The sequence below is a fragment of the Chinchilla lanigera genome, unplaced genomic scaffold (assembly GCF_000276665.1).
Source record: "Chinchilla lanigera isolate Chin_1 unplaced genomic scaffold, ChiLan1.0 scaffold00009, whole genome shotgun sequence".
NCBI lineage: Eukaryota > Metazoa > Chordata > Mammalia > Rodentia > Chinchillidae > Chinchilla > Chinchilla lanigera.
This window is the reverse complement of record NW_004955410.1, coordinates 25,566,895-25,580,796: the sequence shown is the minus strand read 5'-3', so window position 1 is coordinate 25,580,796 and position 13,902 is coordinate 25,566,895. Positions and strand designations below refer to the sequence as shown.

At 44.3% G+C, this 13,902-nt stretch overlaps 1 protein-coding gene across 2 annotated transcripts in view; it reads right to left on the bottom strand.

Moving 5' to 3' along the window:
* Gpnmb (glycoprotein (transmembrane) nmb) overlaps positions 1–13,902 on the bottom strand; it is a 29,090-nt gene that overhangs the window by 2,572 nt on the left and 12,616 nt on the right. For both annotated transcript variants that reach the window (XM_013510586.1, XM_005377395.2), the window contains exons 5-9: positions 13,474–13,632; positions 12,663–12,971; positions 6,277–6,375; positions 4,759–4,861; positions 3,048–3,256 (exon numbers count right to left, since the gene is read on the bottom strand). In XM_013510586.1, the coding sequence (XP_013366040.1) occupies positions 3,048–3,256; positions 4,759–4,861; positions 6,277–6,375; positions 12,663–12,971; positions 13,474–13,632 (879 nt within the window). The remainder of the gene's footprint in view (positions 1–3,047; positions 3,257–4,758; positions 4,862–6,276; positions 6,376–12,662; positions 12,972–13,473; positions 13,633–13,902) is intronic.

Genomic DNA, 13,902 nt, shown 5'->3' with positions numbered 1-13,902 from the left:
GTGGGCTACAAAGTGAGTTCAAGACCGGCCTGAACTGCATAGGGAGACCCTGTCTCAAAAAGACAAAAAAATAATTTATTTTGAATCAGAGTTTTGTAGGCTGGTCTTGAGCTTGTAATCCTCACACCTCCACCTCTCAAGTACCTGGGATTCCAGGTGTATGCCACCACAGCTGGCCACCATTATTTCTTTACATGCATTTCTCTTTTACCACGCTGTGAAAGCCCCAGATTATGTTTTCTTTCTTCTCCTGCAACCCAGCAAATCAGTTCGTCTGTCTCTACCCGACAGTAAAACAGCTTATCTACTTTTCCTTTGTATCCTCTGCTACTTGTCTTCAGGGCCCTCTTAATTGTTTTCTTGTGTTCGCTCGTACCTTCCAACAATCTTCTCTCCTCTGTGCAGCTGGGACAATCTTCTGAAAGATCAACCCGATCTCACTTCTAACTAGCAAGTGGCTTCCCGTCGTGCACAGAATAAAGCGCAGGCCCCAGGATCTAGATGGCCTTTCATTCTTGCAATGCAGGTCTCAGCTCACAGGAGCCCCTTCGCGGAGAGGGGTCACCGGGTGGGTGGCCAGGATTCTCCCTGCCAGAGAGCTGAGGCTGTCTCCTCCACGTCTCCCTCCGCCGTGCTCACCCCTCTCCAGCGCCGACCAGCTTTTACTTCCTTCACATTCTCTCTTGTTTGTTCACTGCCTGTGTAAAGTGAACTAGGAGGAGGCTGTTGGCCCAAGGCTATTTAAGTATTCTGAATTCCTACCTGAAAAACTGCATCTTAATAGTTAAGCAAATTGAAACCTAATCGAGAGAGTATTGTGTAGCCAATCACAGGCAGCCGATTGGTGGGCGCCATGACCAAAGTAGGCAGCTGCCTTCCTGCAGCCATTCAAGAGATTCTGGCATCCCGGGCAGCGTGTGAAAGCTCACTGCTCAGTAGTGGAGCTCTTTGAGTCTCCTCTGGCTCCGACTGTTGCTCAGTTTGGTGCTTAACTAAACTGTCTGCTGGACACTGTGGTTCATGCCTGTACTCTCTGCACTCTAGGAGGCTGAGGCAGGAGGGTTGAATGTTTGAGCCCAGCTGGGCAATTTAATAACTTAATAAGATAAGGCAAATAAATGACTAAACAAACAAATAAAAATTTAAAACATTTTTTAAAAGCTGGTGATGTAGCTCATTATAAAGGTTCTGGGTTCAGTCCCCAGGACCTTACACACACACACACCTACACACACACACATACCTAAACCTTTGTGAAATTTAATTTGCCTCACATTTTTCTTTTAACATCTATTACTGCTTAGAAGGCCAAGAATCTTCTTTGTCTTTAAATTCTTTTTTTTTTTTTTTTTGGTACTGAGAATCAAACTCATGACCTCAGTCTTGCCAGGCATTCTTTGTCTTGCTCTAGAATTGTATATCATGCATAGAACTGTCTGGAGCATGCAGTAGATGCTCAATGATTATTTGTTGAAAGAATTAGAGGTGCTTCATGAATATTCATTGGATCAATAAATAAAAAAAATTTCAGCTAAACATCTATGGATTTCCTCTTTCTTTCCCTCCCCTCCTCTTTCCCTTCCCCTTCCTCCCCCTCCCCCTTCTTTCTCCTTCAGTGTTAGGGCTTTAACCCAGGGCCTTGCACTTGCTAGACAAGTGTTCTAGTGCTGAGCTACATCCTCAGCTCTTTTTACAAATTTTATTTTGGGACAGGGTCTTGCTAAGTTACTCAGATGTCCTCAAACTTGTGATACCCTGCCTCAGCCTCCAGAGTAGCTGGGATTACAGGTGTGTGTCACATGGAATGCTTGACCTAGACCATCTAGGTCTGGGTAAGAACTTTCTACAATATTCATACAGTGACCAGTTTCTCAGAACATGTCCCTGCCATCAAGGGACCTATTACTACATTAGATTTTTCTTTCATGGGGCTAAAATTGCCCTTTATATGATTAATGAATAAATATATAAGTACATTTTATCTTATAAAATAAGCAAGTCCAAAGGTGCTGTAAGTGAAATAGTCATTAGGTTGTACCTGACAATATGGAAATTATAGAGCAAAATTAGTGCAGTGTGCATGCAGTTTTAATCTTTCCCTTGTATTCCACCACATAGCACTTCTAAGACGTAAAGGAGTCTTAGGAGAAAGTTGGTTTTAAAAAAAGAGAGAGAGAAAGTTAGTTATAACTGAGATTCAGTTAAGGTTACTAGGGTTTGGGACTTGGGTATTTTATACGATAAATGCTCTTATACATTTATTGGATGCCACCAGTTAATGCAAATTTCTCATTGAAATTTCTCACTCTGCTTTTTTTTTTTTTTGTTGTTGTTGTTTTTCTGCTTTGTTGATGTGTTGCCTGTCCCAGAGGCAGGAGGCCAAAGGGCCATTTTTTTCTGCTGAGCATCTGAAGAGCAGGGAAGTTGGTTTGTTACGGGTCCATGCTGCGGTCCGTAGATTTGAGGGTCTGAGCAGGTTAGAAGGGAGCCGGGGTCCACTTAGCTTCCTCTTTCTCTTGGCTGCACACCTTTGCCCAGGTGGACTGTCACGAAAGCGGATCTCAGCCTCTCCTTTGTTATCGCATTTGACGTGGAGCTTTACAGTTTCCTCTTGAAATGCAAATCTATTCAAGCACGCAATGATCATATCCCATTACTAATGGGCCATGATCACAGATGATTTTTTTTTTCACCAAAAGACTTTCCTTTGACCACTATTTTACTGAGTCTTTCATGCAGCTTCCCCAAGTAGATTTGCTGCTGGATTTTATTTTATTTTATTTTATTTTTTTTTGGGTTTTTCTCCGGTACCAGGAACCGAACTCACGACCTTGCTCTTGCCAGGCAGGCGCTTTGCCGCTGAGCTAAATCCCCAGCCCCTGCTGCTGGATTTTAATACCAGTTCTCAAATGCTCATTAACAAGAGTTGGATGAGTTTTGCACTGAAATAAAATTAAGCAGTGACAGGAAAGCCATCAATGGCTTTAATATTGGGCACACACTTTACCTGCAAAATGAAGTGCTCTTAGGGTCATAACCAAACTCACCTTTGCCAGCGATGGAGACCATAGTGCTGGTGAGGGCCAGACTTGTGTCATCACTCAGAGTGAAGTTCACACAGTACATCCCAGCCTCTTTGAAGGCTCTTCTCACGGTCACCAGGCACGTCTCGTCCACATGCACGCTGTTGCAGACCATTTCCTGGGCCAGCAGGCAGGTGGGGTCGGAGATGATGGTACAGACTTCCCTGGGGACGCTGTAACATGGCAGGGGCAGGACAGGGCACACAGGTCACACACGGGGACAGAGCAATGCAATGTCAGTTTTGAAAAAAGAAAAACCATTGCATTTGTATAAAATCGGACTCTGCCTATCCTTATCCAAATCACAGATGCTAAGCTGTAACGTGTGACTGACTGCTAAGTAAGCCTGCAGATGAGCTCCTGTTTCCTCTGCACCCTCCGGAAGGTGAGGTCAGAGGATGGAGCGGGAGAGATGATGCCTCCCAGGGCGAGGGGCTGGCGGCAGAATCCGTGTGAATCCCAAGCTGCTTCCCCTGCATCCTGGGCCCTCCAGAATGTCCCAAGATGCAAGTGGCTTAAGCACTGGGTGAAGACATTATTTGCGGTCACAGCTGGCCCTGGCTGGGTTTCTGCGGAGGGACAGTGACAGCAGCACGGCTGGGTTGCAGGGTTCGCTCCAGGCAAAGCCCTGAGTTCAGACAGAGGTTGTGGTCTGGTTGTGCCTCCTCACGGCCTCATGAGGAAAGTAGTATTATCCTAGGGTAACTGGTGACAGCTCAGCTCAGGGATGGGAGATAACTAGGCCAAGGTCACACCAGCAGCTCTTTCTGCTCTTCTGCCCAGGCCAGGGAGCTTCTTAGTCATTGCCTTTTATCAAAGGCTCCATTTTTATACCAACCCATTCTCTGGATTACTTGATATGTTTAAACATACATATATTTTATTAGTTAAGTTACATATGATTTGTTAGTATATAATTAATTGATGTAATATTTATTTATTTATTTTTCTGAGACAAAGTCTCAGTAGGTAGTTCAGCCTGGCCTTGAACTCACTAGGGGTGGCCTTGAGTTGATGGTGATCCTCCTGCCTCAGCCTCTCGAGTGCTGGGATTACAGGCATGTACCACCAGGCCTGGCAATATTTATCTATCCATTTTTATATTTGGTTTATTGTACACAGTCCTGACCAAATCAAGGGAAATCCAATTATGTTAGGAAAAGCACTGCGAGTTATAGGGAGGATTATCATACAATAATTCCACGTTGGCTTTCTACCCACCAGAGGAGCCTCAGGGAGCAGAAGAGCCAGCTCTGAGCCAGACCGCTGACCCCTGAGCCATGCTGTCTGCCAGCTACCAGCATCTATCTGTGGGCAAACTCTGTGGCACTGTGGGCCTCGCTTGCCTCATCTGTGAAATGGGGAGACTCATGGGATTATTGTGAGGATTTAGCACAAGATATAAAGTACTAAGGACCCAATAAGTGTTCAATTGTTGACCATAATTACTATTCAAGTTCATCAATAGATAAAGGTAATAAGCATTCTCAGCGCTACTAAAATATGTGTGCACTTGGTAGTGCCTTTTCATAGCCCTTTATGAGTCCTTTCTCATCTGGGGCTACTAATAAATTAAGGAACTCGAAACAACATGGAAGGGACAATCGGTGGTCAAGGCCCTTGTTCAAACCTAGGGTCCTCCCTTGACCCAGCTCTCAGGGGGACAGTTACTCACATCCCCTCGCAGACCACGGTGAACTCCATCAGGACACTGTCAGGCTGCAGCGCGGGCCTCGGGACGTCTGCTGTCTGGACGACGTTAATCTCTAGGATTCCCTCTAACAAAATAATCACCATGGAAAACATCAAAACACAACCGAAACAAACCAGACCACCGTGCTGTAGACTGAATGTTGTGTCCTCTCAATTTTGCAAGCGGAAATGCCAGCCAAGGTAATGGTGTCAGGAGGTGGATCCATTGCTCGATGATAGGATTAACGTCCTTATAGAGACCCCGAGAGCTCCCCTGTCCCTTCCGCCATGTGAGGACACAGTGAGAAGATGGCCATGCATGAACCCAGAAGCAGGGCCTCACCAGACCCCAAATCTGCTGGTGTCTTGATCTTAGGCTCCCGAACTCTAGCACTGTAAGAAATGAATTGCAGTAGTTTCTGAATCCCCCCCCCGTGGTGTCCTACTGTGGAAGCCTGAACGGACAGAGGCACCTTTCCTAATGAGTCAGAACCGCGCCCCGCAAAGGGAGGCAGCCTTGTTGCCACATAGAAACACAGCTAATGTGGGAACCGATCCCATCTCAGGACGCATGTCCCGGTCACATTTTCAAGGTCACCCTGAACTGCTCTTTGGTCCAACCTCCAGCCTGGGTGTGGGTTAGAGCCCGCAGCCCCTCTGGGCAGATGTTTCGGGAAAAGCTGAGCCCTGGGCAGACACAGCCCCCAGGTGAGTGAGTGGCCAGCTCCTCCCAAGCAGAAGCGGCGGGGCTCAGGCTGGGCTTCTGTCCCTTCCTGTCTTCTCCGCTGGATGACACCTTGCGGCAGTGTCCGAAACGCATGGCCAGGTGTGGAGGTCTTTCGTTCCTGTTTTACAAACAGGAAGAGTGACTTTGGAAATTAGCTAAGGGGAACGGGGTGCTCCATCCTAGCCTTCTTGCATCCTCTCTCTATCCCAAATCCTGGATGGTCAGGAGGGATCCGGGCCTGGGCCAAGTCTGTCTGTACGGGGGCCTCAGAGAGGGCTACTCTCCACCAGGATGTGTAAGGAAGGCAGCTATGCTAACCAGGATACCACCACCGTCTCTGTAAATTTATTTTTTTGTCTTTTGAGACAGGGTCTCACTGTGCAGTTCAAGCTGCCCTTGAGCTCACTTTGTAGCCCAGGCTGATCTCGAACTTTCAGCCTCCCGAGTGCTGGGATTACAGGGGTGTGCCACCCTGTCCGGCAAATAGATATTCTTCTTTTTCTTCTTCTTTTTTTTGGACTGGGAATTGAACTCAGGACCTTGCACTTGCAAGGCAGATGCTTGTGCCGCTGTGCTATATCCCCGGCCCCAGGATGTGTGAGGAAGGCGGGCAAGCAGCCAGAAACTTGGGAACTAGAGAAGCCTCTGCTTGCGCATGCAGCAATATGTTGGACAGGAAATGCAGTATCCCCACCCGCTTCCTCTGCCCTCCTAGAGTTCCCAAGTGAATGGGTGACGCCAGCCGATTCCTGCCTCCCTGGTCTTCAGCCTTACCTACAATCTTGAGGGTGGCTTCAAAGTAACCATATCTGTTAATCTGGCACTTTTCATCAGGAATCTCGCTCAGCTCCATGGGGTTGTCGCCAGCAGGTACTGGAGTGTTTGAATAATAAGATGTTTTAAAAATAGTTACTAAGAATAAAACAAATGTGCATGACATAACCAAAACTCTAAATATATGTCTATCTGCCTTTTCTTAGAAAAGCATCAAGAATTCTATACTATTAAATTCATACAGGAAAAAAAAAATATTTTTTTTTGAGACAGGGTCTTGCTGTGTAGTTCAAGCTCACCTCAGACTCACAACTATCCTCCTGCCTCAGCCTCCCAAGTGCTGAGATTACAGGTGTGCACCACCACGTCTGGCCGTGCAGAAATTTGAGGTAAATGTGCAGATTCATAGAGGTGTGAGTGCTATATGAGATGTGAGTGCTACAAGAGGTGTTCATGTTATTATAACTATTAAATTATAGTAAGTAAGCGTAACATTCCTTTTTTTTTGAGGTGCTTGGGGTTAAAGTTTTTGCCCATACCAGGCAAATGCTCTACCTCTGAGCTACACCCCAACCCCAAACATAATCCCATATCTTGTTTAAATACAGGAAGCAAATGAAAAGTGGAAGCCATATTAAAATGTGACATGATGATTATGGTGAAATAAAACAGGCCATAATAGATGAAGACATATTTTAATTTAGGAGGCAAGTGTTCCAGGCTTAGATTCCAGATGCACTTGTTTTTAGCTGTTTGAGGCCATATGCACATTATTTAACAATCTTTGCCTCTGTCTGTTCATCCATAAAACAGGAATACTACTTCCTGCCATCCCAGCACTGGCCCTGAAAGAAGGCATGTAAAACCATTTTCCTACGGCTGACACATAGGAAGTACCTCATAAACATGTTTCCTTGTTCCAAGAATACAGCAAAAGGTAATTACTTTCCTGTTTGAACGGTTCATGGGTCCAAAGCTTACATTCCAAGAACCCCACTGTGATAAAATCAGAGCAGAGGTGTGAGGAAAGAAAAGAGTGAATACAAGACATGAAGAGTAATTCTTTGCTACAATTAGAGAAAAAACTCTACTGCTCTACTAGTTACATTTTAAAAGGTGTTGAGGTTACTCTAACGAGATGAAAAGATGAAAGAAAACATGATACTAAAAATATAACTTTGGCTGGGCATGGTGGTGCAAGCCTGTAATCCCAGCACTCGGGAGGCTGAGGCAGGAGGATCGTTGTGAGTTTGAGACCAGCCTGCGCTACAAAGTGAGCTCAAGGCCAGAACTGCATAGCGAGACCCTGTCTCAAAAGAGACCAAAAATAAAATAAAAATAAAAATAAAAATAAAAGTATAACCTTGTCTTTTCTTTCCTTTCCAAAGGCATTCACATGGATTGGTCTTGGGGAAGAGCATCAAAGCTTCAAAAGAGCCCCTTTCTAACTTTGTGACATGTAAGGATGAAGTCACCTAGGAGTTTCCCTGGGGCTTCTCAGAGCCTTTTCAAGGTGACATGCCCTGTGCCTTTCCTGTGCCTGGTGGGGGCTTCTCAGAGCTGTTCTCACAACACTTCCAGAACGCAGCTCTGTGGCACGTTGGGAAATACTGCTGGGGAATCTGGAAATGTCCTCACAGTGCACTGGGCTCAGTTGAGTGGTTTATCAGCGGGACAGACTCTGGGGATTGTCCCTGAGGTCATGGTCGTCCTCCAGAAGTGTTATGGGATGTTCACTCAGCCTGTCCCAGTCCTCAGCTGACATGCTCTACCCCAAAAGGTTTGTTTGTGGAGAGCATTTGTTATGGTTTAGATCTAAAATGTCCCCCAAAGTCTCACGTGTTCAGAGGTGGGACTTTAGGAAGGTGATCGGATCATGGTAATACCCTCACCAGGGGATTAAGCCAGTGGTCTCCAACCTATTTTGTATCAAGGACCAATTTTGTGGAAGATAGGTTTGGGATGATTCAAGCACATTACACTTATTGTGTACTTTGTTTCTATTTTTATTATATTGTGCACTTTATTTTTGCTATTATTGCATTAGATTCTTGTAAAGTGTGCTCACTCTAGATCCCTCACGTGTGCAGTTCATAGCAGGATTCAAGCTCCTAAGAGAATCTAACGCTCTGCTGATCTGACAGGAGGCTAAGCTTGGATGGTAATATGAATGACTGGGGAATGACTGTAAACACAGAGGAAGCTTTGAACATCCACTGGTTTCCTGCTGTGAGCCCCAGTTCCTGAGAGGCCACAGATTAGTACTGGCCCACAGCCTGAAGGTTGGGGATCCCTGGATTAATCTGTTGATGAATTTATAGCTGAATGAGCTATTAGGTGGGAGCCCAGGCTGGAAAGACACGGAAGGGGTGTCTTGTCCTGGCCTCCTCCCTTCTCCCTCTCTCCTCTCTGCTCCCTGGCTGCCCGGGGTTGACCAGTTTTCCTCTACCACCGCCTCCGGCTGTGCTGCTTCTGTGTTGCAGCCAGCCAGTGATGGACTGAACCTCTGAAACTGTGAGCCAAAATGAACCTCTTCTGATTTAAGTTTCAGGCATTAGGCCCTGTGAGAAAAGCCGGCTAATACAGCACTTAAGGGCACTAGTTTTCCTTTAGAGAACTACAAAAGTCCTCCAGTTGAAGTTCTTTTTTTTTTTTTTTTAAGAATAGGAAATTTTATTGAGGGAAAGAAAGCTCCTGAGAGACAGGAGGGCACCCAGAAAGAAGGTTGCCTCAGCTGAAGGTCTTGACAGGCAGAATGGAGGTACTAACTAGAGCACAGAATCACAACCTCAACATATTTTAAATAGAACTTTTTAAAAAGACTAAATAATAAATGTTAGCAATTCTACCTTCGACAGAGTGCTTATAAAAAGGCACAAAGAATTGTGCGGATATTGTATCTATAAGGTCAAGGTATGAGTGAATGACTAAAGAAGACAAATAAATAACTTAAGAGATGATGGAAACAAGACAAACTTTACCCTTAATTCAGTATTTATGTCCCTGTTGCCAAGACAGTAGTGTGAGAGGTTTTACTTCTTTAGGAAAGTAGTGAATTTATAGTAATTCATATTTATTTATATATGTATTTAAACTGATCAGCCTTACAAAAGTTGGAGATTCTTTGGGTTTTTTTTTTTTTTGTGTGTGTGTGTGTTTTTGAGACAGGGTCTCAGTATGTAGTTCAGGCTGGCCTTGAGCTCATTTTGTAGCCCAGGCTGGTCTCGAACTTGCAATGATCCTCCTGCCTCAGCCTCCCGAGTGCTGGGATTACAGACGTGCGCCACCACGCCTGGCAAAAATTGGAGATTCTTTAGATTTGTTTACAAAAGTCTGAAAGATGCACAATAACACTATTAGGCTAAAGAGAAAGACAGTTTTGTGACATGAACAGTTCATATCCATCTGGCCTATGATTCTATCAGCTTATCAGAATTAAGGGTAAAGTTTGTCTTGTTTCCATCATCTCTTAAGTTATTTATTTGTCTTCTTTAGTCATTTCGAACACAGAAATTTAAAAATATCTTTTCATTGACTTAAAATATTTTAAACATATGCTATGAAATTATTTCTAAGAAAAGCAAACTGAGGGGCTGGGGATTTAGCTCAGTGGCACAGCGCCTGCATGGCAAGCGCAAGGTCGTGAGTTCGATGCCTGGTACTGGAAAAAAAAAGAAAAAAAAAAAAAAGAAAAGCAAGCTAGCCTCATAAAAGTGCAAGTATAAAAAATAACATTAAGTAACTTAACATTAAGTCCTTTACCTTTCAGGAATTTCTAAATATTCAAGGTACTTGTACTTCGTGTTGAATTTTATACCTAAACTTCTTATTTATAATGAAGACCATCAATTTTTGCAGATAAAGACATTGGTTTCTCTACAGAAATACTTGAATGAAGCTGTATGTTTAAATTTGTCCAGTACAGCCAGGGTGTGGTGGCGCACACCTATAATCCCAGCACTCAGGAGGCTGAGGCAGGAGGATCATTTCGAGTTTGAGACCAGCCTGGGCTACAAAGTGAGCTCAAAGCCAGCCTGAACTGCATAGTGAGACCCTGTCTCAAAAAGGCAAAAAAATCAATCAGTCACTCAATCAATCAATAAATTTGTCCAGTAGAGTTGTATTTGTCACTGGAATTAGGATTAATTTGCCTGCCTGTAAATAAGAGAATGTTGAATGATAGTATAAACATCCTATGGAACATCATTTAGCCACTGAATAAAATGAGATAGATTTACAAGTACTGATAAAGGAGAGATGTCTATGATGTTTGTTCCTTTTTTTTTTTTTTTCAGTGCTGATAATTCCAGTACTCTGTAATGCTGGGGCAGGAGGATTACAAGTTTGAGCCTAGCTTGGGCAATTTAGCAATTTAACGAGACTGTCTCATAAACAAACAAATAAATAAGTAAATACATGGGCTGAGAATGTAGCTCTGTATGAAAACTCTGGGTTCAATCCCTAGTACCCCTCATCCCCTCCCCAAAATGTAGAACATTATGTATAGCATGAATCTATTTATATAAACACCAAAACAAAACCTGCATGCATGTGTTGAAGTGTTTATAAATGCACAGAGAAAGATCTGGAAAGAAACCCTGCCAACATTAACATCCCTCTCATTGGGGTTTAGAGACTTTTACTCTAGACTTCTCTCTTGTTTGTTTGGCTTTTTTACTGGGGAACATGCATAAATACTGTAATTTAAAACATTACAAAAAAAAGAATGATCTGGGCGTGGTGATGCACACCAGTAATCCCAGCATTCAGGAGGCTGAAGCAGGAGGATCACTGCAAGTTCGAGGCCAGCCTGGGCTACAAAGTGAGTTCAAGATCAGCCTGAATCACACAGTGAAACCCTGTCTCAAAAAGACCCTCTCCCCCAAAAATCAAAATCCATAATAATAATACATGATGATGTCTCAGTGTTTGTATTTTTTTTTTTTGTTTGTTTGTCTTTTTTTTTTTTTGGTTTTTCTCCGGTACCGGGAACCGAACTCACGACCTTGCGCTTGCCAGGCAGGCGCTTTGCCGCTGAGCTAAATCCCCAGCCCCCCCTTTTTTTTTTTTGAGACAAGGTCTCACCACGCAGTCCAGGCTGGCCTTGAACTCACTTATGTAGCCTGGGCTGGTCTCAAACTCACAACCATCCTCCTGCCTCAGCCTCCCAAATGCTGGGATTACAGGCATGTGCCACCACACCTGGCACAGTGTTTGTATTCTTTAACAATATCTCATTTTAATCCTAACATCTTCACAGTTTATTATTTATAGCTAACAGGTGTTGGTAAAAACAGCTACAAGAAGTTTAGACATGGTGAGTAGGTGTTTCTTCTGGGCTGGGTCATGGCGCCCTCTTGTGACCAGTGAGAGGATGTCAGCCTGGGGTGTTGAGAGGTGCTGATGGCCAGGTAGGGAAAGGACCTGCTGGCCTGGGGCAGGGGCGGGAATCAGAGGGAAGCCAATGCTTCCCAAAGGGGACACTTAGGAACTTCTCGAATGTCCTCACAGACTATTTACAGAGGTTAGTACCGGGTCAATCCTCGTGAGATCCTGAGCAGCAGTTTTGATGGCTGGAGATGCTCAGAGATACTTGCAAGTAGTATCTTTTCTTGGGCCATTTAGAAGCGCTGTGAAGTACGGCTGGGTTTTCACGGGCACTGGTGGGAGTGGGCAAGGCAGGGAAGGAGGACGAGTGTGGGAGAGGACTGAGAGAGGGAAGTGGAGGCCTGATGCTTGAGAAGGAGCCGGCCATGGAAACTAGGAGAGAAATTGAAACGTAGCCGGCTAGAAGCCGGCAGGCAGCCTATACACATAGCACGGGCTGGTACAAGTTGGGAGGATCAAGGACACATTTTTTATGGGTCACCAAGTTCTACTGGCGAAGTGACTTTAAAAACACTCTCCTTTCTTCCTTGTTCTGAAGGTTTAAAATGGCAATAAAGTGCTTTTTAAAAAATCAACAGATATAAAGTGGAATCGTTATAGAGTCTACAGAATTCTTTTCAGCAGACATTTATTTATGTGTGTATGTATTTATTTATTGGTGCTGGCAGTGGAAGCCAGGGCCTCAAACACAACTGGCAAGTGTTACATCACTGTCACACATCCTCAAGCCTAAGTTACACTGTCAAGTTCCTACCAGGGGTCTGGAGGTATAGCTGAGAGGTAGAGTGCTCAGCATGTGGAAGGCCCTGGGTCCCATCCCTAGTACTGCTAGGGACATATATATATCCCTGATATGTATCTCAGTGATGGTGAACCTTTTAGAACTTTCAGTGAGAACAAACTGCAGCACACGTGCCATAGGTTCGCCACTACTGACCTGCATGAATTTTTTTTCCCGTTAAGGAATCCCCCTCAAAGAGCACCCACAAAATGCTTACCAGAAGAAGGGGTGGGCTTTGGAAGTGCGGAAGGTGATGGACAAGGTCCGGGCACTGAAGCTTGCACGGTGAGGTTAAGGTTGAAGGTCCCATTGAGCACGTAGGTGTGGTTCAGAGTGTGATTGTTGGAAACAAACAGGCCGGTGTTGTCCCCAAAGTTCCACTTGTAGTAAATGGAAGACTCATTGAGGAAGTGGCTGGGATCATGAATCAGGACATCAAACATAATGGGGAGATCTCTGAGGAACGTTTCATCGGACACATTTCGATCATTTTTCTGGAACATGGTAACAAACACAGGAATCTGATCTAAAGAGACACATCAAAAAAAAGAGAAAAGGAAAAAAAGAATGCTTCATTTTAAGCAAAGGACTACAATAATTCTTTTAGTTAAAAAAATTAAAATCAGAGATAACTCAGCATCAAGCTTTCTTTTCTTTTCTTTTTTTTTTGGTCTTTTTGAGACAGGGTCTCCCTATGCAGTTCAGGCTGGCCCTGAGCTCACTTTGCAGCCTAGGCTGGTCTCAAACTCACAGTGATCCTCCTGCCTCAGCTTCCCAAGTGCTGGGATTATAGGCGTGCGCCACCACACCCGGCATCAAGCTTTCCTTTTATATGCAAGTTTTCTAGAGTTTCCACAAGCTATTCTAGAAAGCAGATGGGATACAACATAATTAAATACACAAAGCTTGGGCCAGGGCCCACATGATTCATTATCTAACTCAGAACACTTGGCCCTGACTCTTCACCTGCTAAGGTCAACAGAATGAAATGCTTTATCCTTGGTTAATTGAGAGCACCCACCACGCACCTGTTACCACGTACACATCTCTAACGTGTGCGATGGGAACGTAGGCCCAGCCGTGCCTTCTGTAGACAGTCACCTCCATGACCTGAGGGCCCAGTGTCAGGTTGGCTGTGTTTACAGAAATTCTCACCGAACACCGTCCCAGTTTCTGGAAATACTGACCTTTAAGAGGGTGGAGACGTTTAGTTATTGGCAACATGACATGATCACCAAGGATGTCACTTCTTAAAGTGACAATTTAGAGATTGCTCTGAGCAGGGAAGACAGGATGGGAATATAGTGGTGTTTCAGAAAGGAGAAAGGGAAATGGAGCTGATTTTTATGTAAAACTTTATAATGCAAATCCAGTTATATAATTGCCTATAACTGGTTAAGATGAAATATCTGTTTATTGGGGCAAACATTTAGTCCTCAGTTTACAAATAAATATTT